General features: G+C 56.3%; 1 protein-coding gene across 4 annotated transcripts in view; it reads left to right on the top strand.

Moving 5' to 3' along the window:
• FGD5 (FYVE, RhoGEF and PH domain containing 5) overlaps positions 1 to 26,381 on the top strand; it is a 118,518-nt gene that overhangs the window by 32,971 nt on the left and 59,166 nt on the right. For all 4 annotated transcript variants that reach the window (XM_042236431.1, XM_027957811.2, XM_027957809.2 and 1 more), the window contains one exon: positions 24,778 to 24,913. In XM_042236431.1, coding sequence (XP_042092365.1) covers positions 24,778 to 24,913 — 136 coding nt within the window. The remainder of the gene's footprint in view (positions 1 to 24,777; positions 24,914 to 26,381) is intronic.

The raw sequence follows: 26,381 nt of genomic DNA, 5'->3' as shown, positions 1-26,381 counted from the left end.
GGTTGGCCCATAAGGAAGCTGTTGTTCAGTCGCTCAGTCATGGCTGACTCTTTGTGACCCCATGCGCTGCAGCACACCGGGCCTCCCTGTGCTTCACTCTCTCCCCAAGTTTGCTCAGACTCACATCCACTGAGTCGGGGATGCCAGCCAGTAACAGTGACAGACTGTTTTTTTGGGCTCCAAGGGAGGCTGCACACTGAAGAACTGGTAACTTTTGAACCGTAGTACTGGAGAAGACTCCCGAGAGTCCCTTGGACTGCAAGGAGATCCAACCAGGCAATCCTAAAAATCCTTCCAATGAGTATTCAGGACTGATGCTGAAGCTGAAACTCCAATACTTTGACACCCTGATGCGAAGAGCAGACCCGGAAAAGATCCCTGATGCTGGGAAAGATTGCGGGCAGGAGGAGAAGGGGGCGACAGAGGATGAGATGGTCAGATGGCATCACTGACTCTGGACACGAGTTTGAGCACACTCTGGGAGATAGCGGAAGAGAGCAGCCTGGCGTGGCGCCTGGGGTCACAAAGAGTCGGACACGACTGGGCAGCTGAACAACAGCGACGACACAGGGCTGTGTGTGTCCTGCGCCCTAGGGCTTCATTCCTCGGCAGGTGTGAATCTGGGGAACTAGAGAAACCGTTTGTCTGCTCCCAAAATACCAGGTACACACATTTGCGCTCAAACTGGGAGAAAGTGGAGAGTAGAATCCTCCAACATTCCAGGGAGCCTCATTCCCCCTCCCCCAAACTACGGGCGGGGTTCAGGGGTCACAACAGAATCAGGCTGCCAGCCCCGCCCCCCCCCCACCCCCACTGAAGCGGCTGACTGTATTCTAGCCTTGTCTTCCGGGTGGTGGGAGAAAACATTGGAGCAGCTTTGTGTCCACGGATTAAAAGCGATAGGGAATTTAGTTGAAATGGAACAAAAAGGATTTATTTCAGTAGGACTTGTGATGTTTGGTATGGGAAGGGTTTGGTAACGTGTGTCTGCATTACCTCCTCTCGCTCCACCGTCACCAGGCAGCAGGAAATGCGCAGATTCTCAGGTCAGATCTGCCCCCTTCTAGCTGAGTAGGATTCGGAAATTTATTTCGCCTCCACGTGGAGATACTGCTGTGAACCCCGTCGACTTGTTGTGAAGGTGCAGCGGGGATAGTAGGTGAAAAGCGCTTTGTACGCTCGGAACTGTTTGCAGATAGCTGGACTTGCATCTGAGTCCCCAGGACCACTGTGCCCTTCACCCCTGGCCCAGGGAGGTTTGACGGCCCAGACCTCATCCTTCTCATCTGGAATACCCGACTCCCACCCCATGCCGATCTGATTAACTGACTAGTGTTCAGAGAGCGAGAGGCGAGGAGCCCACCGTGGGTGGCCCAGCGCAGGGTCACAGGGTCAGTCCAAAGGCCAGAATTCTGGACACAAGGAGGAAACCAGGCTGTTGGGGTAATCTTTCTCTGGGAAGAGAAAGTTGACCAGTTCATTTTGGTTCATAAATAATTTTTAACATGTTTTGTAGAAGGTAAAGTGCACTTCAGAAACTCAGATCTGTGGCAGAAAATCAAATCTCACACCACCGAACTTCTGTTCTCCAGCTCCTCCCAAGATGTTTTAGGGTGTGCAGACATGCAGGGACGGACACACACACGCACACACGCACGCACCTACGCACGCCCATCCTGACCGCTTCTGAACATAAACGGAAGCATGTTGAATACATTCTTCCTGACCCCGCTTTTGTCACTTTGTTGACATTGACAGACACTGTTCCCGCTTAGGGCCATAGATCTGCCCCCCTTCTTCATTTTAAAAAAGTATCTATGTCTTATTTTTGTTTGCACTGGGTCGTCATCGCTATGTGTGGGTTTTCTCCAGGCGTGGCGAGTAGGGGCTTCTCTTGGTTGAGGTTTGCAGGCTTCTCGCTGGGGTGTCTTCTCTTGTGGAGCATGGCGTCTAAGCGCTCAGGCTTCAGAAGCTGTGGCTCACGGCCCCTAGAGCATGGGAGCTTCAGTAGTTGTGGCTCAGGGGCTTAGTCACTCCAAGGCATGTGGGATTCAAACCTGTATCCCCTGGTGGGCAGGCAGGTCCTTATCCACTGCACCACCAGGGAAGTCCTGCCCCCATTCTTTCTAGTGACTGCAAGGAGCGCCAGTACCCAGCCCCCTGTTGATTCTGGCCTGGAGAATTCCGTGGACTGCACAGTCCACTCCTGAGTGACATAATCAGCGCTGACATACGCAGTCCTACCACTGGGTCGTGTCTGGCCCTTATATGACTGTATCTAGGGTTTAACAAGGATGTGCTTACATTGTGCATAAACTCCGTTACCTTGCTTAGCTTCCCAGGTGTCTCAGACTGTAAAGAATCCGCCTGCAGGGCAGGAGATCTGGGTTTCATCCCTGGGTTGGAAACATCCCCTGGAGGAGGAAATGGCAACCCACTCCTGTATTCTTGCCTGGAGCATCCCATGGACAGAGGAGCCTGGCGGGCTACCGTCCATGGAGTTGCAAAGAGTCGGACACGACTGAGCAGCGAACACTTTCACTTTATTTTATAACTGCATATTGTATGAAGTGATTTTCTTGATTAATGAAAGTGGTACGGAGAGTGTCTGTTGGGCTCTGGGAATACAGCAGTGCCAAGTGACTGCACAGATAGTGCCTTTAGGTGGTTGTGCCCCCAGCTAACCTACTCATTCCCTTTCACCGTGTATAAAGGGCCTCGGTAATCACTTGCTGCATCAGAAAGCGTGCTCAGGTGAACCTATTTATACGGAAAGCTTTTTCGGTGTTTACTGGGTTATTTTCATAGGAGAGGTGGCTGGAGACCAGGGTGCTGTCCAGCGGGCCTGCCCCGTTGGTCCCATCTAAGAGGAGCACTCGTGAGGATTGTTAACAAAAGCATGGTGCTTGGCACGGGTGGGAGGTGCCCGGCAGCCTCTGACACTGAGCTCCTGGCGGCCTGGGGTTCAATGCCGCTCTGCCCTGGCTGGTATCAGATTATGGTCAGCGTGAATAATTCAGGATTCTGAGACACGGAAGGGGCTGCTGGAGCGGGAGGTGGTGGGGAAGGAGATGAACAGGCTTAGTTAAGGAGAAAAGGTGTGTTTTTAGGATAAGATTCCAGAAAAGATACGGGGGACTCAGACATTGAAGGATATGGTTATCACCCACCACTGTCCTTTCCCCCTTATCCAGAGAGGATGCAGGGGGGTTCCCTTGGGCATCATCCGTGGATCCAGGTGTGAGAGGAAGCTTATCACCAGGGACCAGGCAGTGGTGACCTCATGGATAAGATTAAGGGGTCCCTGCCTCCCAAATAGTAGAAACAGTGTCAGACTTTATTTTGAGGGGCTCCAAAATCACTGCAGATGGTGACCGCAGCCATGAAATTAAAAGATGCTTACTCCTTGGAAGAAAAGTTATGACCACCCTAGATAGCATATTCAAAAGCAGAGACATTACTTTGCTGACTAAGGTCCATCTAGTCAAGGCTATGGTTTTTCCTGTGGTCATGTATGGATGTGAGAGTTGGACTGTGAAGAAGGCTGAGCGCCGAAGAATTGATGCTTTTGAACTGTGGTGTTGGAGAAGACTCTTGAGAGTCCCTTGGACTGCAAGGAGATCCAACCAGTCCATTGTGAAGGAGATCAACCCTGGGATTTCTTTGGAAGGAATGATGCTAAAGCTGAAACTCCAGTACTTTGGCCACCTCATGCGAAGAGTTGACTCATTGGAAAAGACTCTGATGCTGGGAGGGATTGTGGGCAGGAGGAGAAGGGGACGACAGAGGATGAGATGGCTGGATGGCATCACCGACTCGATAGACGTGAGTCTGAGTGAACTGCGGGAGATGGTGATGGACAGGGAGGCCTGGCATGCTGCGATTCATGGGGTCGCAAAGAGTCGGACACGACTGAGCGACTAAACTGAACTGAACTGCCCCCCAAACAGCTCTCTCTGCAGCCTGCCTCCCACAGTCACCTGAGTGTGCTTTGCTGGGAGCTTTAGGACCCCCTTCAAGCTATCCCTGCAGTGTGCCAGGGTCCCAGGCCACCCACCCCGAAGTATGCCAGGGTCCCAGGCCCCCACCCCGAAGTGTGCCAGGGTCCCAGACCCCCCCACCCCCCACGTGTGTTAGGGCCTCAGACTCCCCACCCCCAAGCATGTTGGGGTCCCAGGCCCTGGCTCTCCACAGTTCTTTTTTCCCAAAGAGGACTCGGGCAGTTGCTAACATCCGAGCATTGGGCTTGCATCTCTGCAGCCCAGCCTGACAGCTAAGTTGCGGGGATGGGGGGCTTTTTTCCTGGGTAGGCACTGGCTTGAGCCGCTGTAGCTTTCCAGGATCCAGGGAAACATCTCCAAGTTGAAAACCCAAGTTGTCCTCAAGATGCTGGAGCAGCGATCACAGCAGCCCCTGCGCCCTGAGCCACAAGGGGCTGAGGGAGCGTCTCCCTTCCCGGTCCAGCCTCAGCATCACAGGCACCTGGAGACCCGCTGCTCCCTGCGGCTGGGAAGGGCGTCTCTGGGGCGGCCAGGCGCTTCTCAGAGTGGCCTTCTCCCCGCTTCTCACAGAGGCCTCCAGCCTGAGGCTTGGCCCGGAGCCCACTCAAGGCCCGGCACACCTGTCAGGACCCTCTCCTCCCAGAGCTCTGCTGCACCCCCCAGCCGTGTTCAGTCCCCTCGCTCCTCCTGAGCATCGGACTTCTGAGCCCTGGCACCCGCGGTCGCTTTTGTCCCAGATGCTCTGCTTGTCTTCCTGCACGTTCTCGTTCCCAGGGGCACGGTTCAGCCTGTTTCCAGCGCCACCTTCCCCTTGAAGCCTCCGTTGTTTCTCTTTTTGGTGGTTAGTGGCATCTCTCACATCAGCTGAATTTTCCCAGCGGGTTCTCCCTCCTCCTCTTACGGCCTGAGCTCTTTCTGCAGCCTTCCCCGTTCTGGAGCTGTGTGCCTGTTCCTGGCTGAAGGTCCCCTGCACCGCACACCCAGTGAGCAGGCCCTCTCCTCGTCCTCATGTTCGCAGGGGTCTGCGGGCGCAGTGCTGTGTGTGGGTGTGAGGGTGGGTGCTGGCTGCGTGGGCAGACGGGCAGGTGGCTGACAGCAGGCTGGCCGTCGGACCCTGGCCCCACTGTCCACGGCGTTGCCCCCTTAAGGCTCTGTGCTGTGCTTTCTCCCTGCTATTAATGGTTTTTTATTTTAATTCTATTTTTTAGAGTTAGTTATATGTATCAGATGAAGTCTTACGTTCCTTATTCTTGTTTGTAAAAATCCTGAGAACTGACTCCTCGATGTTTCTTCAAGAAAACAAGAATCTGAATCAAGTTGCCTGGTTTTCATGTTTGACGTTTTGCTTGATTTGTGTGTTTCCTTTTTAGACTCTGGCTCTCCATGAAAGGGAGGGTCCCCCTCCAGAGCTTAGCACAGCGCCCTGGCACACAGCAGGGTCTCCGCACATGTGAACTGCACAGAGATGAACTGAGTCTCCTGTGCTCAACAGCCAAGGAGCCCTTGGGATCTCTGCCGCTGGGAGACTGTCCCCCGCGGGCACTACTGAAAGGGAGCTTTTAGCTGGGAGGAGAGTTAGGCTGGTGTGCTGAGCCAGGATTCCCTGCTTTGATCTTTTCCTCTTGGCCTTGAAATGGGAGGGACCCCTCTCCCCCTTTCCTCTGTAGGCGCTCTCCTGGGGGCTGAGTCAGGCCTCGCTGCAGACAGCCCTGTGCCCCAGGGCTCTGCACAGACACTGCATGCAGGGCACCATCTGGATGCCAGGTGGCCCGCCTGCCCCGACTCGGGGAGTGTGGGGTCCACCCTGCCACCCCTGACCACCCCTCGCCCTCAGGACAGAGTGCCCTCCGATGGGGGGAAGGCACCTGGGCATACCCCGTGAGCTTCCCTGACTTCCTTCCATGCCCAGAGCAACCGCATGAGTTGGAGTGAAGGGATTCCCACCTGACAGATGGAGAAACTGAGGCTCAGGAAGCGGAAGTGGCTTGCCCAGGGTTGCGTGGCTAGAGGAGCTGGGCTTTGAACCAGAGCCTCCTGACCCTCTTAGCTGTAGCAGTTCTCAACCCTTCCTATTCCTTTGGGGAAAAAACAACTATCAGGGATTCAGTTTTCTAGGACCTGTACCCAGAGATTCTGACCCACAGGCTGTGGGTGTGGCCCAGGAATCTGCATTTGTAACAGACCAGGTACCCCAGTGCACCTTAGGAATGCTTCTCTACGTATCTGACTTTTCCTTAACTAGGGGCATGAAGAAGTCACCTCCCCTTGGTCTGGTCCGCTCCTGAGGGCAGGCAGTCTTGGGACCTGGCTGGCACGCCTGTGTTTATGTAAAAGGAGGGTCAGGGGAAGGGTCCCTTAGGGGATGGCCGGCCTGGACAGGGAGATGCAGGTCACACTGCCTGAGCATCTTGCTGTTGTCTCGGAGAGACTTGGTTTAAAACTTGGGCTACTGTTGTGCAGCCGTGTGGTCTGAGGTTCCCAGTTTCACGTCTCTGCCCCTCAGAGCCGATAGCCCTGCCGCCTCGGCTTGCTGGAGAGACTAAAAGTGTCTCCGAAGGGCTGGTGCAGAGCTGTGCCTGAATGCGCATCTCCTAAATAGGCCACATTCCTGTCTCTGTGCCTTTGTTTGTGCCGGGGTTTTTTTGGTTTTCGTTTTTTGTTTTCTTTCTGGAAAGTCTTTCCTCACCCCTGCTGTTCCCTGGCTGCTCTTGGTCTGGTCCTCTGCGGTAACCCAGGACTGGCGCCTCATTACCTCCTAAGGTGTGTAAGGACGTGCCTATGTCTGGGTTTGGAGTAGCTGGGAAACGACAGGTGTCAACCTCAGCCCAGGTTCCAAAGAAATTCTTCCTTAGCTCATGCAGACCTAGAGCCTTTTCAGTTTTGGGGGGTGGGTGGGGGAGTTGGTTTTGTCTTCCTTTTCTGTCACTTGTCCACAGACCCCCTCGTGATGCCCCCACCCCAGCCCAGGCCCTCTCCATGCTGAATGTTCTGAAGGCCGACAGCAGGTCCCCTGTCCGCCCTGTGGACCGGGGTGGACCACAGGAAAGGTGCCATCCAGCTGCATTCCAAAGTCGTCCTCCATGTGCCAGCCCCGTCGGCTCCTAACTTATTTCACTCTGGGAAGCGTGGATTAAAAACTAGTGAAGTCAGTCACTTAGGGGTTGGAAGGGACTTCTGAGATGGGGACGCCCTGCCGCTCACTGGGCGCTTCATCCTCAGCCAGCCGGAGTTTGAGTACCGCCAGGGACAGGGTTCTTGTCATCCCCCCAAGGCTGTGGCATCGTCGCACTTTTATCTGTTGGCTCCACTTCGTGCTCACGGAGGCTCAGGAAGTTTCTCGGGCCCAGGGAATGTGGGAACAGGTGGTGCAGCTGGGATGAAGGTAGCGGGACTCCTGAGCCTAGGAGGTGAGAGGGTTTAGCACAATGGGTTCCCAGAGCCTGGAGTGGGGTTGCAAGGTCAGTTCAGTGCGGTTCAGTCGCTCAGTCGTGTCTGACTCTTTGTGACCCCATGAACTGAAGCACACCAGGCCTCCTTGTCCATCACCAATTCCCAGAGTTTACCCAAACCCATGTCCATTGAGTCGGTGATGCCATCCAACCATCTCATCCTCTGTCGTCTCCTTCTCCTCCTGTGTTCAATCTTTCCCGGCTTCAGAGTCTTTTCCAGTGAGTCAGTTCTTCTCATCAGGTGGCCAAAGTATTGGAGTTTCAACTTCAGCATCAGTGATTCCAATGAATATTCAGGACTGATTTCCGTTAGGATGGGCTGGTTGGATCCTTTAGGGTGGACTGGTTACAAGGGGGACTTACCCAAATCAGCATGGCCGTGGCGGGCGCTGGCGCGGCGACCACCCTCCCGTCTTACAGTCGCTGCAGTTGGAACGCTGCCTGGATGCGCTTCGTGTTCAGATTCCGCGGAGCTGAACGGAATCCCCCAGCCCCTCCCTGACCAGGGACGGGATGAATCCAGAGTCTGGAGAGGGGCTGAGACTGAAGTTGGGGGCAGGGTGGTCCGGCAGGGAGAGGGGAAGGATGAGGGCTGAGGAGTTGGGATGAGGCTGGCTTTGGGGCTGGAAAAGAGCCTGGGGATTCCTGCAGTAAAGGGAGAGAAAGTGAAAGTGTTAGTCTCTCAGTCCTGCCCAACTGTGACCCCTGGACTGTAGGCGCCAGGCTCCTCTGTCCATGATTCTCCAGGCAAGAACACTGGAGTGGGTTGCCATGCCCTTCCCCAGGGGATCTTCCCGACCCAGGGATCGAACCTGGATCTCCTGCATTGGAGGCAGATTCTTTACCATCTGAGCCACAAGGAAAGCCCGTAGAGTCTTTGGTGAAGGCGACTCTTATGAAAACGCTTTGCTGGTTGATGGTGTTTCCAGCTCGTTTCACAGAAGGCTTCTCACCTGAATCGCCCACGGGGGACAAACTCGTCATTGAACCGGGCTGTGTGGTTTGACCTTCACGTGGGAGAATATGTTTTGACTGGCTTGGGGGCAGAACCCCGCCACAGACGGCCCCCCACCGCCACGGGGACCTGAAAGACGGGCCATGCCATCCCCAAGGGTTCTGTTTCCAGCTGGTTGCCTCTTTTCCAGCACGTTCTTTCATCCTGGGCCAGAACGGCCTGTGGGACGGCGGTTTCCCTAGCCTTCCTCCCCTCTAGTCTCTGTCCTGGGCATATGGGGGGTGGGCGGTGCCAGCTGACACTGCACCCCAGAACCTGTATTTCGGAGCAGTCACACACACAGACACACACATATACACACAGACACACACACAGACACACACACACACACAGACACACACACAGACACACACACACAGACATACACACGCAGACACACAGAGACACACAGACACAGACACACACACAGACATACACACGCAGACACACACAGACACACAGACACAGACACACACACACAGACACACACACACACACAGACACACACACGCACACACGCTGCACGGTTCATCAGTGCTTCCTGATACCAGGCCACAGGCCCCTAGAACTTCTCATGTGGCACCCAGGGTTGCGGGGCTGATCCCAGGCCGGGACCCACAATGCCGTCCGTCCGGGGAGCAGGTGTTGTCAAGCGTAGGGAGCGCTCTCAGCCCAGGCTGGGCACGCGTTCTAGTCTCTGTTTCTGCTTTCTACTGTGGGACCCCCCGGGGCAGGTCGCTGGGGCTCTCCGGTCTCATTTTCTCCTCTCCTCCCTGGAAGTGATGTTGCCCACCTCACAGGTTCGTGGGGAGTGTCCACTGAGGTGTTTGCAGACAGTAAAGTGCTGTGCAGACCGTAGCTGGGCGGTGAGGAAGTCCTGTGCAGCCTGTTTTTAAGGGATGGGGTATTAGAGTGAAGGGCGTCCCAGGTGGCTCACTGGTGAAGAATCTGCCTACTGGTGCAGGAGACGGTGAGAGACACAGCCGCCCCTGGGTCAGGAAGCTCCCCTGCAGGAAGAAATGGCAACCCACTCCAGTGTTCTTGCCTGGGAAATCCCATGGACCAGGGGAGCCTGGCGGGCTACGGTCGGTGGGGGTTGCCAAGAGTCAGACACGACAGAGCAACACATACGCACGTTAGGTTGAAGCCTCGGTTTCATCGTCCGTGACGTGCGGTGTTAACACCCTCTCGGGGGCCCGTCTCCAGAGGCCCTGGGAGGTCGCACGGGTCGGGGCTTGGCTGAGGGCTGGTACGCAGGGAGCTCTCGGTGTAGCTGTAACGTTAACTCTGTCCAGAAAGAATTTTCAGAGTTTATCATCAAAGGTGAGATATGGCGATGATCTGCTTGGGAATGCCGGCTTCTGCCTGAAACACTAACACGTTGATACGCTTTCCTGTCCCATTAGATCTCCCGACAACTCAGGACGTGGGCAGAACAGGGGTTTTAATTGCCCTTTTCAGAGACGTAGAGCTGTTCATGGCCCAGACAGTAAAGAATCTACCTGCAGTGCAGGAGATCTGGGTTCCATTGCTGGGTCAGAAAGATCCTCTGGAGGAGGGCCTGGCAGCCCACTCCAGTGTTCTTGCCTGGAGAATCCCATGGACGGAGGAGCCTGGCGGGCTGCAGTATCCTGGGGTCGCAAAGAGTTGGAAAGGACAGAGCAAGCAACTGACGCTTTCACTTTGGAGGAGAGGAGACGAAAGCACAGGGGAGGGGAGTGGCCTTGCCTCTGGGGAGCTGTAACCTGAAGACGTGGGCCTGTCCTGGATGGAGCATTCAGTAAACACTTAAAACAGCAACAGTCACATAGCGACTACACCCCAGCTACTGTCCTGGGTACTGTATAAAATGAACATTGTACACGCAACTCACTGAAGACTCTGTTAGTTGCTCAGCTGTGTCTGACTCTCTGCAACCCCGTGGACTGTAGCCTTGCCATGCACCTCTGTCTATGGGATTCTGTGAGCAAGAACACTGGAGTGGGTTGCCATTTCCTCCTCCAGGGGATCTTCCCGACTCTACTGCATTGGCTCTACTGCATTGGCAAGCAGATTCTTCTTTATTAATTACATTTATTCATTTTTAATTGATGGATGATTGCTTTACAGAGTTGGTTTGATTTCTGTCACACAACAGCATGAATTAGCCACAGGTATACATATGTCCCCTCCCTCTTGAACCACACCCTCTGTCTCCCACCCTTCTCGGTAGTTACAGTCCCGTTTGAGTCCCCGAGCCGAGCAGCAGATCCCCACTGACTGTCTGGTTTTCATATGGTAGTGTGTAAGCTCCCACGCCGCTTCCTCTGTGCATCTCACCCTCTGCTTCCTCTCCCAGCCCCTTGTCCGTAAGTCTGTTCTCTACGTCTGTGTCTCCACTGCTGGCAGGCCGATCCTTCACCATCTGAGCCACCAGGGAAGCCCACGTCAGCTCACTGAATCCTCACCGTGACTCGTTGAGGTCGACAATATTATTCTCCCCCATTTCACAGATGAGAAAACTGAGGCGGAGGTGGTTGCCTGGCGGGTAAGCAGCGGAGAACCAGGTTTTTGGAAACCCAGGCAGGCTGGCTTCAGACTCTGTGCTCCTGACCAGCGCCTTCACCTCTAGGACTGAACACGTGGCGTCATGGTGGAAGGGGCTGGTGCGGGGTGGGGGGACCCTGCGTGGCCCTGCAGACTTGCCGTGCCCCGCCTGCGCCAGGGGAGCGTCGGACTGTCCAGCTCTCGCCAAGGGTGGCATTTCTCTGGGTGGCAGGGAAGGCCTGGGCTGTTGGAGGGGCCGGCTAGAGCCCTGGGCCAGCCATTGTGTGCTGGGCTTGCAGGCCGCCGGGTGTGGCCCCCCAACCCCCCAACACCGCCAGGCCCTCCCCCCAGAGGAAGTGCTGGTGTTTACAGGAAATGCTGGACAAGGCTGGGAGGTGGGTGGAGGGGGCCTGGAAGATGTGTCTTGGCCCGGCTGGTGGGGCTGAGGGCGGGACTCCTCTCTGCACACCAAGGACGAGGCTTTTTGTTGTTGCTGAAGGGAAAGGTCCCACTTCCCGGGCAGCCCTGCCCCTCCCCGGCCTCTTTCCTCCAGGACGCCACACCCTGCCGGCCTCCCAAACCACCACCACCCCCACCACCCCAACCCCCGCCGCCAGCCCACCCCTCCTCCCCAGGGAGGCTCCTGGGAGCAAGGGAAAAAAAGAGCCCTGAGCTGGGCGGCAGCAGCGTCTGCCGCTAGTCCTGCTCTGGGCCTCGCTCTCCCCACCTGTTAAGTGCGTGGCTTGCTGCAGCCCCAGCAAACCCACAGCAGTGCTCACGGCCCTGGTGCAGCCCAGCTGTGAGACGGAGGGTGATGGGCCGGCCAGTCCCGTGACCCAGGGAGTGCCGGCTGGCCTCGCTTATGCTGCAGCAACGTGCCCCAGAAGTCAGTGCGTGTGGAGTGCTGTCAGAGTGCACCCGGGGAGCACGAGGTATTTCTCAAAGCCTGAGTAGGATTTGCAAAGGGGCCCAGCATTCTCTGAGTCCGTGCCAGGCATCAGGTACTGTCTTAGTGGCTTTTGCGTCCCCAGTTTCACCCTTCGAGAGACAGAGGTTCTGTTTGGGGCAGGAAGACCTGAATCTGAGTCTTGGGGCCGCCCTTTGCTCACCACGTCACCCTGAGCAAGCCCCCCAGCGTCTCAGAGCCTTAGTCTTCTCATCTGTGAAACGAGCGTAATGATAGCTGCCCGTTTGACCTCTTTCCATCCCACGGACTTGCCTGAGCCCCCGCCACGCGCGCCCCCACCCAGGCCGTCTCCTCCTGCTGGTCTTCCCACGTGGCCAGGGTGAACTCCCCCAGCTGCCTGGGTCCTTCCCTGGCTAGAACCTCCGCTGGCTCCCATCCCTCCCGGGAGGCCGACTCCAGGGGCGTTTGCGAGCCCACTGCCGGCCAGCCCCTCCTCCCGGCCTTCCCCGCCGCAGCACACAGGTCCCACCACCTCTCCTCCAGTCCCTTCTGCAGATGTTCCCGGGAGCTCTCCCCTAACTTTTGTTTTCCTCTCTGTCTCCTGTTCAACCTTGCGACTGGCTGGGGTCTCCCCAGGCCTGGAATCCTCCTGTGACCCTCCCCACTCACCTCCAAGCCCCCCCGCCCCACAGCTTAGGGCCCCTTGGCTGTGTCCACCCAGTTGTGTCCAGCTCTTTGCCACCCCACGGACTATACAGTCCATGGAATCCTCCAGGCCAGGGTACTGGAGTGGGGAGCTTGGTGTTGGAGAAGACTCTTGGACTGGAAAGTCCCTTGGACTGCAAGGAGATCCAGCCAGTCCATCCTAAAGGATATCAGTCCTGAATATTCACTGGAAGGACTGATGCTGAAGCTGAAACTCCAATACTTTGGCCACCTGATGGGAAGAGCTGACTCACTGGAAAAGACCCTGATGCTGGGAAAGATTGAAGGCGGGAGGAGAAGGGGACGACAGGAGATGAGATGGTTGGATGGCATCACCGACTCGATGGACGTGAGTCTGAGTGAACTCCGGGAGTTGGTGATGGACAGGGAGGCCTGGCGTGCTGCAGTCCATGGGGTCGCAAAGAGTTGGACACGACTCAGCAACTGAACTGAACCAAACTGTGTTCACAGCCCTCCGTGCCCCTCTGCTGCGTGTCTGTCTGTGTTCTCGCTGGTGCCTCAGGGCAGAGAAAGGGCGTCTCCTCCCTGCTCTGTGTCCCCCGCACCGGGGGTGGGGTAGCCAGTCAGCACGCGTGACGTGTCAGGTGAGACGGGGCAGACAGCAGGCGCTCGGCCTGTGAGGAATTGCACTGCCCTTGCTGGGGGGCAGCTGTGACCGGGGATGCCCCCAGGTCTGTGTCTACTCACGGATGCACACTCTGCCTGGAGCTGCTTTCCCCAGGAGCCTGCTAAAACCAGCAGGTGGGTAGAGCATCTGCCGTGTGCGGAGTTCAGCACTGGGAGCTGGTGAGGGAGGGCAAGCCTGTGCAGAGCTAAGGCCACAAGCAGTGAGGGGAGCTCGTGGGTGCTGGGCCACGTAGGGGGAGCAGGGCCTTGGCAGGCAGGTGGGGCTGGGCAGGGCAGATTCTGAAGCGTACGTAATTTGGGGAGTCTCTTTAAGATGAAGAATGTATAACAAAGGATAGAAAATAATCTACAAAGCCGTGAGAGGGACTCATGCAGGTGTGGGGCCTAAAGCTGAAGTCTCATTAGGTTCATGGTAGACCTGCTCAGTGGTCAAGGAAGGCTTCTGGAGGAGGAAATGAGCTCGCAGGTGGGAAGGCTTCTTGGAAGAGCGATGAAGTTGCACCTGGGAAGGCTTCCTGGAAGAGGGGGTGAGGTCGCAGCTGGGAAGGCTTCCTGGAGGTGGTGAGGTTGCAGCTGGGAAGGCTTCCTGGAGGAGGAGATGAGGTTGCAGCTGGGAAAGCTTCCTGGAGGAGGTGAGGTTGTAGCTCGGAAGGCTTCCTGAAGGAGGTGAGGTCGCAGCTGGGAAGGCTTCTTGGAAGAGGGGATGAGGTCAGAGCTGGGCCTGGAGAGGAGAGTTCATCCACCTAGAGACTTCACATTTCCCAGGCATCTGTCCTCAGCCAGTAGCTCTGCCCTCGAGAAGCAAGGGGCATTCACAGGCCTTTGGCAAAGCATGGTATTTCTCTGGAAGTGCGCCTTCCCCACTGTGGGCAGAGGAGACCACAGAGAGTTGCGTGACGAGCATTTGCGTGCTCAGGTGTCTGGGTCCAGGCCTGTTGCCTTACCTGGGTCACCCTCCCTTCTAGGTCTCAACCTTAGGGCGATGGTCTCTGTCTGGACCCCGTGTCCCCCATCCAGGCGTCCGGCTCCAACCACGCTTGACCCGCGTGTTCACGTGTCGGGGCAGCCCCGCCTCCCACCCGCCCGGTGCCGGCTGCCCTGCGGGCCCCGGTGTGTCCAGGTGCCTCTTGCACATTTTCACGTCTTACTCGCCGGCACAGAGGGCAGTGGGCCCAGGTGCGGATCGCCTCAGTGTGCTTCCGGGTGGGTGAGGCTGAGGGAGGGAGAAGCAGGCCTGGGGGAGTCATGTAGCCCCGCAGCGCCTCAGCATTCCTGGCTGCCGGAGGCGGGTGGCAGCGGGGCTCGTCCGCCGCCTGGCTCGGAGCCCCGGCCCGACCCCCTGGGCTGCTTCTCCTGGAGGAATTAGTGTAGGGGGCCAGTTACAGGGACGGGCTCTGAAGCCGGGGTCCCTGCACTCAGGTGAGACCCCAGCTCTGCACGTGCCCCATCTCTGCTTCGCTCTCCATCTGGGAAATGGGCACCGCAGCACCTGCAGGATACGGTGCTGGAGAAGGGTTCGTCAGGCGCCGGGCACGTCGTCAGCACAGCACTCAGGATCGCTGGGCTCAGCCTCTCCTACTGTTGCTGCCGCCGCCGTTATCACTTTCCCGCTGTGTCCACGTGGGGCCTCCCTGGTGGCTCGGTGGTAAACAATCCGCCTGCAGTACAGGAGATGTGGGCTCCATCCCTGGGTCGGGAAGAGCCCCTGGAGGAGGAACTGGAAATGCACTCCAGTATTCTTGCCTGGAAAATTCCACGGACAGGGGTGCCTGGCAGGCTACAGTCCACGGGGTCGCAAAGGGTCGGACACAACTGAGCGAGCACGCACACATGTCCAGATCCAGCCCACAGTGCAGGGCTGGGCTCTCCCAACCCCCACCTTCAGCCACACTCAAAGCAATAGAACAGTCCGGCCAGGACTTCCCTGGTGAGCCGGTGGCACTCCACGCTCCCCTTGCAGGGGGCCTGGGTTCAATCCCTGGCCAGGGAACTGGATCCCACATGTACAGCTAAGACTGGGCACAGCCAAGTAAGTGAATAAAAATTAAAAAAAAATTTAAGGATGGTCTAAATGGCGCTGGCAGATGAGCCGGGCGTGGCTGTGTATGTCGCGGCGGCTGTGTTGCTGGGCGTGGGCTGTGCCACCATCCTGGTCACCTCATTGGCCATGACGGCTGACCTCATCAGCCCTCACGCACAGTGGAGCCTTCGTGTACGGCGCCATGAGCTTCTCGGACAAGGTGGCCAATGGGCTGGCAGTTATGGCCATGCAGAGCCTGCATCCCTGCTCCTTGGAGCTCTGCTGCAAAGCCTGTGTGGCTTCTACCACTGGGTGATGGTGGTCGTGACAGGTGGTGTGGACGTGACCGCCACCCTGCCTCCGTGCAGTCTCCTGGTCTGGCCGATCCGCCTTCGGAAATGGGACCCTGGAGTCTAGCCCTGACCCCACCCCGTGGTCCCTTGCCCTTTGTAAATTAACCTCGACTGTGAACATCTGATGCCCAGAGGTCTGGAGCAGCCCCTCCGCTCCCTCCCCTGCATTGTCCTGTCTCTGCCTGGCTGTGGATGGAGGTCAGGATGGATGAGGTCCCAGCAGCGTATCCCTGCTGGGGTAAGGGGAAGACACCGAGCTGGTGGGAGGGGAAGACACCAAGCTGGTGGGATTCTTGTGGTTTGGTGTACTCCAGTGGCTCAGAGGTTAAAGCGTCCACCTGGAATGCGGGAAACCCGGGTTCGATCCTTGGGTTGGGAAGATCCCCTGGAGAAGGAAATGGCAACTCACTCCAGTACTCTTGCCTGGAGAATCCCACAGAGGGAGGAGCCTGGTAGGCTACAGTCCATGGGGTCGCAAAGAGTCGGACACGACTGAGCGGCTTCACTCACTTAATTAGCAGAATAGCGTGTCTGTGCACTAAGACTTGTCTGGCCGCCTCTCCTCTGGGCTTGGCCTGCCGTCTCGAGGGTATACTGTCCTTTGTTTGCCAAGTAAAACTCTGAGCTGTCACCGAGCTCCGTGGACAGTCATTCGACGCGAGCACCTGCTGTGCCATTCACGGGAGACACCGAAGTGCACGGTGAGCCCCTGACTCCTGCCCTCGAAGAGCTGGTGGCGGGGAGGGGAGCTGGCTCAGGGCTGCAGATTTCTACCACAAACCCCTGTGACTGTGCACGAGAGCCCTCGCTGGAGAGGCAGAGAAGGCTTCCTGGAAGAAGTGGTGTGTGGCTGGACCGTAAGGGGCAAGGGGAGCAGGAGGCAGGCAGGAAGGAATTCTGGAACAGCCTCGAAAGAGGCGCAGAGATGGGGAGGGGCCGGGGCATGTGGGGGGCAGGGCGGTGGTGGTTTGGCTGCACGTGACGGCTCAGAACAGAAGAGATGAGCCAGGAATCACTGGGACAGACCCCCTCAGCTTCCCAGGGGACCCCTTTGGACACAAACTCACAGAACGTCATGTGGTGGGGCCTGCAGAAGACCTCTGACTCCCTCGTGTCGCAGATGAGGAAACTGAGGCCCAAGGAGAGGAGAGCGTTCACCCAGCAAGCTGGTGACAGAGGTGGGATTACCACCTGGGTCTGTAAGGGGTCGAGACATTCTGGCCTCTGGCTCAGACTGATTGTAGCGAATCCGCCTACCAGGCACTGTGCTGAGCAGTCCACCTGCCTCATTCATACACATCGTCTCGTAAACCCTGGAGGGGGACGTGCTGTGAGCATCTCCATTTTACAGGTGAGGAAACTGAGGCAGGTTAGGCTGCTGACCTCAGGGCATTGGGCTGACAAGTGGCAGAGCTGGGGCCTGACCTTGGGAGGTGGGATCCTAACGCTCGTGACCTTTAACGTTATCCTCTGCTGTGGCCCCAGAGATGGGTCTGGGGTCAGTGGTCCAAGGGGGCACCTGCCCACAGTGTGGCCGCTGCTGAGAGCCAGACACGCAGGACTCTTCACCCGTGTCCTCCCCGGCACGCCACGTTGCAGGAAGCAAAGACTGTTACCCGAAGCCAGAACCAGAGAGAACGTCACGCTGGCGAGACTGGGGCTCTGGCCTATGGTTTTTCTCCGTCGTTACCTCTTTATATCCGTCTGTCGTGTTACGAGGCCTCTGCAGAGCCTCCAGAGGTAGTCACGTGTTCTCCCTGCACTTCTGAACCTCATTTGATTTTCTGTAAAGGAAGCCTTGGGAATCATACTTACATTTCTCTTTGAATAGGAATTACTGTAGTGTTTGTTTGGGTCAGGAAGAGGCTGAGCTGTGATCAAGGAGAACAGTATTCCTTGACAGTCCCCGTAAACCGCTTCAAAGCCACTGCTGCTGGTAAGTCACTTCAGTCGTGTCTGACTCTGTGTCACCCCATAGATGGCAGCCCACCAGGCTCCCCCGTCCCTGGGATTCTCCAGGCAAGAACACGGGAGTGGGTTGCCATTTCCTTCTCCAGTTCATGAAAGTGAAAATGAAAGTGAAGTCGCTCAGTCGTGTCCAACTCTATGCGACCCCATGGACTGCAGCCTACCAGGCTCCTCCATCCATGGGATTTTCCCGGCAAGAGTACTGGAGTGGGGTGCCATTGCCTTCTTCCTAGCCACTAGGAAGGCTAAAATAACAAGGACAGACAGTAGCAAGGAGGGATGAGGACGTGAAGGAATCAGAACCCTCAGTGCTGGCAGTGGAGTGCAAGATGTTGTGCTAAAAATAGTCCGGCGGTTTTTCAAAACGTTAAACGTAGAGTTACCGTGTGACCCAGCCGTTCCACACCTGGGTGTGCCAAGAGAAATGAAAACATACTCCCAAAACTCTTAGTGTGGATGCTCCTAGGAGCACTCTTCAGGCTAGCCGAGACGTGGAGACAGCCCAAGTGTCTCTCGAGGGATGGCCGGGCAAGCCGAATGTGGCACAGCCGTGCCGTGGAGTGTCAGTGGCCCTTGAACAGAGTGCAGTGCTGGCACGTGGCCCTTGAACACAGTGAAGTAATAGAGAAGCCAGACACAAAAGGACAAATGATGACTCGACTATGAGTCCATTCTATGAAATGTTTAGAATAGGCAGAGCCCTGGGCTCCCCTGGTGACTCAGTGGTAAAGAATCTGCCTGCAGTGCAGGAGACTCAGGTTCGATCCCTGGGGCAGGAAGACTCCCTCAAGATGGAAATGGCAACTCCAGTATTATTGCCTGGAGAAGTCCGTGGACAGAGGAGCCTGGCGGGCTATAGTCCAGGGGGCTGCAAGGAGTCGGACACGACTGAGCGACTAACACTGCTACTGCTGGAGTCAGAAAGTGAGTTAGTGGTTGCCCGAGGTTGGGGAGGGAGAGGAATGTGGCTGATTGCTAAATGGTACATGGTTTCGTTTGGGGTTGATGAGAAGTTTCTAAATTAGATAATGGTGATGGCTGCACAGCTCTGTGTCTATACTAAAAAGCGCTGGATTGTACCCTTTAAAAGGATAAACCTTCTGGTATGTGAATTACATGTCAATAAACCTGTTATAACAAGAAAACAAATCCCTATAAAACCCTGAGGCGTGCGTGCTTGAGGAAGAGGGGTGTGGCTGTTGGAGGACGGAGAGCAAGGATGCACTTCTGTTTCTACTTAGTGCAAGATGGAAATTGAACTTTCAGAAAAGCCTCTCCTTCAATCATGTTTCTGGGAAGCATTACGAGCACTCTCCCTTGGCTGACCCCGGGTTTGGGCCGCTCTCCCTCCAGAGGGAGCGAAGCAGAGGCTCATGCCAGGAGAAGACTGCAGGCGGCAGCTGCTCTCAGAGCCTGGCCCCCCCGCCCCCCAACCAGGCCATCGAGTGCACACAGTCACCCGTTTTCACAGCTGCGGGTGTCTGCTCCTCCATTTTACAGATGCACTAACTGAGGCCCACCAGCATAGCCATGCATCAGGGTGGCGGTGAAGGCAGGACTCTCAGGTCTCTGAGCCCCATCTTCCTGGGTGGTTTCCAGTGCCTGGGATTCAAAGCCCTCAGTCCAGGTGATACGTGTATCTAGGAAAACTTCCTGAGCCTTTGAAGAAGGGGGACTGGTGAGGGGTCAGATTTGAGTGACCAGGAAATAATCAGGGCAGAAGATGTGTCCCGGAGAAGGTCTGGAGGGATGTTTGAACTCTGAAGGTGCTGAGATCAGAGAGTTAGACTTGGGTCTGAGGATTTGGAAATCCCTGGTTTTGCACCCAGCCCTCTCTTCCATCCGCTTCTAAGCTCTTCCAGCCACCCCGCTAATGAGGATAGTCATATTTGCCGAGTCCGTCATCCTGTCTCCTGCATCTCAAACTTTCCAGCTCCCAGAGATCGCAGTGCCGAAGCCCCTGCACCCCCGCCAAGCTGGAGAGCTCCAGGAAGGTTCCAGCCTATCTCAGAGGAGCCAGGGGCCGTGACATCTGCAATCTGGCCTCCTCCCACATGTCACTGCACCAGCGGGGGCAGAGCGAGGGCCCTAGGCGCCCGTGAGAGGCTCCCGCAGGGGACAGCCTTCCCGCTGTCAGTGAGTGTCACACCGGGTGGGATTTAACGGGCAGAGCCCGACCGCCCTGGGCCAGCTTACAAAGCGCTCGTCCCCCCCCCCTGCCCCCCACATGGGTGCTCATGTCCTTTTACGACTCCAGGCTGCTGGAAAGGACTGTGCTCATTTGGAGGGTTGTTTAGGGTAACGAGCTCTGAGCAGCTTTAATTTATGTTCCCTTTAAAGCACAAGTCAGCCCAGGGGGAGGACACAGCCCTGTGGAGAGTAGTCTGGGGGATTTAAAACTTGGCTCCTCTGCAGGCTGGCCAAAAGGGACATATTAAGGTCGCATCCTGTTCTCCCTGAAGCCCACAGTGAACCTAGACAGTCATCCCCACTGCGGCTTAGAGACAGAGAGGCCTTGCCTGAGGTCACAGCGCCTCTCCTTGATCTGATGCCGAAGTTCTAGGCCATTTGGTCTCGAAACCAACACTGCTGACCACGTGGCATTTTTGTCCGTTTTCCCAGCATGTGTCATTACCCTTGATTTGCAGATTAAAAAAAAAAAAATGGGCATGGAAAGTTGCAGTAACTTGCTTGAAGTGGTAGAGCTGGGATTCAAACCAGGCAGGCTGACTTCTGGACCCGTCCTCTCAGCCGGTACTTTGCACTGTACTGTGGCCACCCTTGATTCCTTCATGGGCTTGCTCTTTGAAGTAGGCGCTGCTTTATCTCTGGTGAGCCAGTGAGTGCGGGAATGGAAGGATGGGTGGTTGAGTTGGATGGATAGAAGTATCGCCAGGTGGGTGGGTGGGTGGCGGGATGGCTGAGCGGGCGGGCAGTTGGACAGATGAATGGGTAGGCGAGTGGATGGATGGAGGGCTGGGGGCACTGGTGGAGAGAGGGAGGGAGGGGTGAGTGGCCATACGGCCAATGGGTGAAAAGCGTGTGGATGGGTGAGTGAGTAGACGGGAGCCTTGCGTTAGGAGCGTGGAGTCTCAGCCACTGGGCCGTCGGGACGTCCCCTCGTTAGGGTTGGGCATTTTGACTGGAGAGGCCATGGAACAGACCGTGTGTGTCTGTTTGCCACTGTGCTACCAGTACCTACAGTACAGAGTCTGAATGGCCAAAAAACAAACAGATAGGAACCAGATAGCTGAAAATACAGGCCTTGCAGCCTTCCTCAGGGCATACTGTGCAAGGACCTGTCTCATAGGTTCATATTGATTGACTGGGGAAATGGATTTTCCAGGAGTTATGTGTGGATGTGAGAGTTGGACTATAAAGAAAGCTGAGCGCTGGAGAATTGATGCTTTTGAGCTGTGGTGCTGGAGAAGACTCTTGAGAGTCCCTTGGACCGCAAGGAGATCCAACCAGTCCATCCTAAAGGAGATCAGTCCTGGCTGTTCATTGGAAGGACGGATGTTGAAGCTGAAACTCTAATACTTTGGCCACCTGATGCAAAGAGTTGACTCATTGGAAAAGACTCTGATGCTGGGAGGGATTGGGGGCAGGAGGAGAAGGGGACGACAGAGGATAAGATGGTTGGATGGCATCACTGACTCAATGGACATGAGTTTGATTGAACTGCAGGAGTTGGTGATGGACAGGGAGGCTTGGCGTGCTGCAGTTCATGAGATCACAAAGATTTGGACACGACTGAGCGACTGAACTGAACTGAACTGGGGAAATGGATGAACCCTCTGTGAGGGTTCCCATTCTGTCCCCCTAGGGAGGAAGTGACTACTCACCAAGGACATGAGCTTTCCAGGGCGTGTCGGAGCATTTGGGCAGAAGTTATTAAGAAAGCATGTCTTGGAGGTGTTTTTCTTCCCCTGGATTTGAAGATCAGCTGGTAGCAAATATCAGCAGTGCGTAGACGCAGTTCTGTTGACACTAGTGGTCCTAGACTATTTTGATTTGCTTATTTAACTAATGAGTCCAGTCTAAGATAAGGTCTGCCACTAAGGCTTCCATTGACTGTCAAGGCAGGGGATTACAGTCACTTTTCTATGTTGTGAAAGTGTGTTTTTCATGGCAGTTTGCCTCCGTCTGTTGTGCTCACAGCCTCTCAGTAGGACAGTGAAATTAATGAGCCAGAATATCATGAGAGCACACCAGCCCTTGTCTCCTGACTCCTCTCTTAGATCTTTCTAGAAAACAAAAGTGAGAGGAAGAAGTAGATTAAAGAGAGCCCGGGACACGTTTCTAGCCAGAAGGCGAGGTTGGCTTGAGGACAGATGGTGGATCCGTGCTCACTGGGTTTGTCTCTGAAGGTCTGTGCACCTTCAGGGGAGGGCAAGGGCATTGTCGTCAAACACGTCATAGATGAATAATCATGTGGTTTATTTTAAAGTGTTAGAAGAATACGTACTGTGACTTCATGGGTGTTATCAGGATGAGGTCAGAATAGAAGCAGATGCTAAAGACAAGCTGACTTTAGACAGCAGTTGGTCCAGAATGGAGCAGCCGTGCTCAGCCAAGCCAAGCTGGGGAGGAGGAGAGCCGTGGCTCTCCTTTATTGAGTTGTGATGTGCCAGGCACTGTTGTGAGTGTCTTGCAGTATAATTCATTGACCCCTCCCAGCAGCTGAATGAGTTGGGCACTGCTGAGGCTTAGAAAGGTAATATAATACCTGGCCAGGATTTGAACCCAGACAGCCCCACCTGGGAGTTGTGCTAAGTCGCTCAGTCGTGTCTGACTCTTTGTGAACCCATGGACTGCAGCCCGCCAGGCTCCTCTGTTCATGGGGATTCTCCTGCTGCTGCTCCGAAAGGAAATAAAAAGAGCACAGAGAACAAACACAAAGCCCATTTGCCCTTGCAGCCTGAGAGTCCGCTGCATACAGTGGTGTCCTGAGGGAACCCAACTGGGCCTCTCTTTTCATGTCTGTTAAATGGGATCAAATGTAGGCAGAGGCCATGTGTATTGGCCCCCTTTTGCCATGTGACCTTGAGCCAGCCCCTCCCCATCTCTGGAGTTTGGGGCATCCATGAGCTCTCTCCCCAGTGTCTGCTGCGAGGAGTCCATCCCTTACCTGGTTTGAGGCAGAGCCCCCCAAGTTCCCGGGTACCTGGCAGTGTCCGATGCTGGGCAGACTTCACGCAGCGTCGGGCGCAAGGATGCCCAGCTTCCCGCACCCCAGGGTAGCAGAGCTTCGCCCAGCAGGCTGAGCTGCTGGGGCCAAATGCCAGCAGCACTGGACTGCCCTGAACAGATTCAGCAGGAGGGTGGCAGGGTCAGACGGGGTCTGAGATGGCCCCTCTGGCCGCCGGGGTAAGAGATGGGAGGGCAGCCGCAGGGAAGGGGCACCAACTGGAAGCGAGTGTCACAGACCTCCAGGCAAGTGATGGCTTGGGCTCCGAGGCTATGACAGCGGAGTCAGGAGGGGCCCACGTGAGGGTGAACTTGGAAGACGTGTCGTGTTCAGGCCCGAGATGTTCAGGGTTCCGACTCGCTGCCCGGAGGATGGAGGCAATACTAGCCTCGTGGAACGAGTTGGGAAGTGTTCCCTCTTCAACTTTGGGGGGAAACTTTGAGAATGATTGGCGTTCATTCTTCCTTGACTGGTAGAATTCATCGTTGCAGTTTCGTAATTGCCCGCGTGTGACCTTTATTTCTCCCTGTGAGTTTGTGGTTCTGTCTAGTGCCCTTTCACCTCACTTTGCAGGACTCCCTCGAACGCTTCCTGCAGCGCAGATTCTGTTGTCACAAGCTGCTAAAGGCTTATTTAGGAAATGTCTTAACATCCAGCTCAGTTCTGAAGGACAGTTGTGTGGAATTCAGGGTTGATTCTTAGCTGACAGGTTTTTTTCTTTAAGCATTTTGAATATATCGGCCCTCTACCTTGTATCCTCCAAAGTCTGATAAGAAATCTTCTAATGATCTTAATGAGATTCCATGCATGTTACAGAAAACCCCAAATGAACTTTTGGGCCATCCATTATTTTGAAAAAGAGAAAGGCAGAGCTGTGGCCAGAAGGGTGGGCGGTGGGATAGCTGAGCGGGGCCTGGCTCCAGCCTGGGTCAGGGCTATGCCTCCAGGTCAGGGGTGTGCGTCTGCACACTTGTGCATGGCTGAAAGCCCACACTACACACACACACACACGCCCACACTACACACACACAGACACACACGGCTCCAGCCTGGTCAGGTCTGTGTGTCTGTACAGTCAGATGCATGACTGTCAGCCCACACTACACACACACACACACACACGCGGCGCCAGGAGTCCAGGCAGGAACAGGCCACTTCTCCCTGATCTTTCTGGCTCTTGGCCCCCGTGTGGACCAGAGGATGCGGGTCCTTCTCGGGGCAGACCTGGAGAGAGATGTGCGTGGTCTTCCTGGTGCCAGGAATAGCCTCTCCTTGCACGCATGTGCTCCCCTGATGTACCCTCCAGGCCATGCTTCCCTCTGCGTGGACCAGGCCTGAGGCAGGGGTCCTGAGCCTGCCCACTGAAGGCCTGAAGACGCCTTCCTCATGGCCGCTTCTCATCCATCCATCCATCATTCCCAGAGGGCAGGAATCAGTATTGATAAAAATTTAACAAGATGCTTGAATTGTTAGTATGAAGAGAGATTCTGTGAGAAGTCATCTGGGACCACGTTGCCAAAGGCAGGAGGGAGCCGTTGAAGGTCCTCGAGCAAGAGCTGAGATGTGGCCTGGTTTGTCTTGTCAGTCACTCTGCTGTGTAGAGAGAGGCTGGGAGCAAGGAGGCTGCTGTGATGGGGCCAGTCCATCAGGCTCCTCCGTCCCTGGCATTCTCCAGGCAAGAATACTGGCATGGGTTGCCATTCCCTTCTCCCGGGGATCTTCCCGACCCAGGGATCGGGCCCGGGTCTCCTTGCAGCTAATGGGGAGAGAGGTCTGTCTTGAACAGCACGTGTACAGGTCCTGAGGCAGTGAAGAGCTTGGAATGTCCAGTGAACCAGAACAGACTGGCAGGGTTGGGGCAGGAAGGAGGTCCTGCTTGGTCTTACCCGTCTCTGGGTCCCTGTGGAGACGCAGAGCACTCGGTAATGGCTCGTGGTGTTAGCAGGGCCCTGGCCGGTTCACTGTCCCTTGGCCACACTGGCAGCTCTGACCCTGCCTCTCTGCTGTGTCCCCAGCGCCTACACCGAGCCCTACAAGGTCTGTCCCATCTCGGCTGTGGCCCCCAAGGAGGACCTCACGTCAGATGAAGAGCGCGGAAGCTCGGAAGAGGAGGAGGACAGCGCTGCGAGAGACCCCAGCCTCCCCCACAAGGTAGGCGGGTGGCCGGTGGGATGTGGGGGTCAGAGACGCGAAGGTGGAGGGAAGGCCCACTCCCTCCCGTCTCCAGGCGGAGGGAGCTTTTTGCAGACAGCTGAGCCCTGGCTGGACGCAGAGGCCGAGTCTCGTTCGGTGCTGCTGCCTGAAGACACGCGGCAGACGGGGGCCACGGGATGCTGCGGGGATGACTGCTCACGTCCGCCTCGGTCCCCGGAGCCTGGAGCTTCCAGAGCCTCGGTCGGGGGGGCCGTGGGATAGAACTGCCTGACTTGAATCAAGGCAGGGCTTCCCTGGTGGCTCAGATGGTGAAGAATCTGCCTGCCAGGCAGGAGACCGGGGTTCCGTCCCTGGGTCGGGACGATCCCCTCGAGAAGGGCAAGGCAGCCCCCTTCAGTATTCTTGCCTGGAGAATCCCCACGGACAGAGGAGCCTGGCGGGCTACAGTCCACGCGGTCACAAAGAATCAGACACGACTGAGTGACTGAGCACACAAGGGCTAGATTCCAGTGACCTCGGGGCCCTGGGCCTCAGTTTCCTCATCTGTGAAGTGGGAATTGTGAGGGTGCGATGAGCTAGGTGTGTGAGCGAGTCTCATGGAGATGTCCTTGCTCCCTACCGTGATGCTGGAGTGAGGGGTGGGGGGTGGGCGGGGCTGAGAGAAGGTGAACCGGAAAGTGTTAGTCACTCAGTCGTGTCCCACTCTTTGAGACTCCATGGACTGTAGCCCACCAGGCTCCCCCTGTCCGTGGGATTCTCCAGGCAAGAATACGGGAGTGGTTGTCTTGCCCTCCTCTAGGGGATCTTCCCAGCCCAGGGACTGAACCTGGGTGCCCTGCATTGCAGGCAGATTCTTTACCATCTGGGCCGCCACGGAAGCTCTGGAGGTGGACGGTGAGGCAAGGCCGAGGTCACAGTCACGGCCCAGACCTTGTTATCAGGCCTCAGGCCTTGTTCATGGTGGTGGTTACATCGGCTCGCCATCTGGTGCTGGGGTGAGCCCACGCCTCTCGCCATTCCCGACCCAGTCTCCGTCCTTTCACGCACTTCCAGGACACACAGGCTGTTTTCCCGTGTTCAGGTTTGCAGAAATTATCGGAGCCGAAGAACTTGACCACGGCCACACTGCTGTTAGTGGTGTCCCCCAGGCGACTTCACGAGGTGCTGGGGCCCAGCAGTTTAGACCAGGGTGACACCCACCGCCAGGCCGCCTGAGACCAGCCTGGGGTTGTCCCTTCGTCTCCTGGGCGCCCTCCCATCTGCCGGGGAGAAGGAGCCCGAACGCCTCCCTTGGCACCTGTACCTCTCTGTCCCCCACCCCGGGCAGGCGTCTTCCCCTCCCAGCCCAGGTGAGGTGGTCCACTCTGACCACAGGCTCTTCCTCTGGGAGCGCCAACCCAGGTGCCTGGCGCTTACCGAGCACGAATTTCATTTTCTCTGGTGCATTTGGTTTCTTTTAAAAGTT

Source organism: Ovis aries, chromosome 19, assembly GCF_016772045.2.
Source record: "Ovis aries strain OAR_USU_Benz2616 breed Rambouillet chromosome 19, ARS-UI_Ramb_v3.0, whole genome shotgun sequence".
In the NCBI taxonomy this organism is placed as follows: Eukaryota; Metazoa; Chordata; class Mammalia; order Artiodactyla; family Bovidae; genus Ovis; species Ovis aries.
Note: the sequence above shows the minus strand (reverse complement) of the source record. Positions and strands in the feature narration are given on the sequence as shown.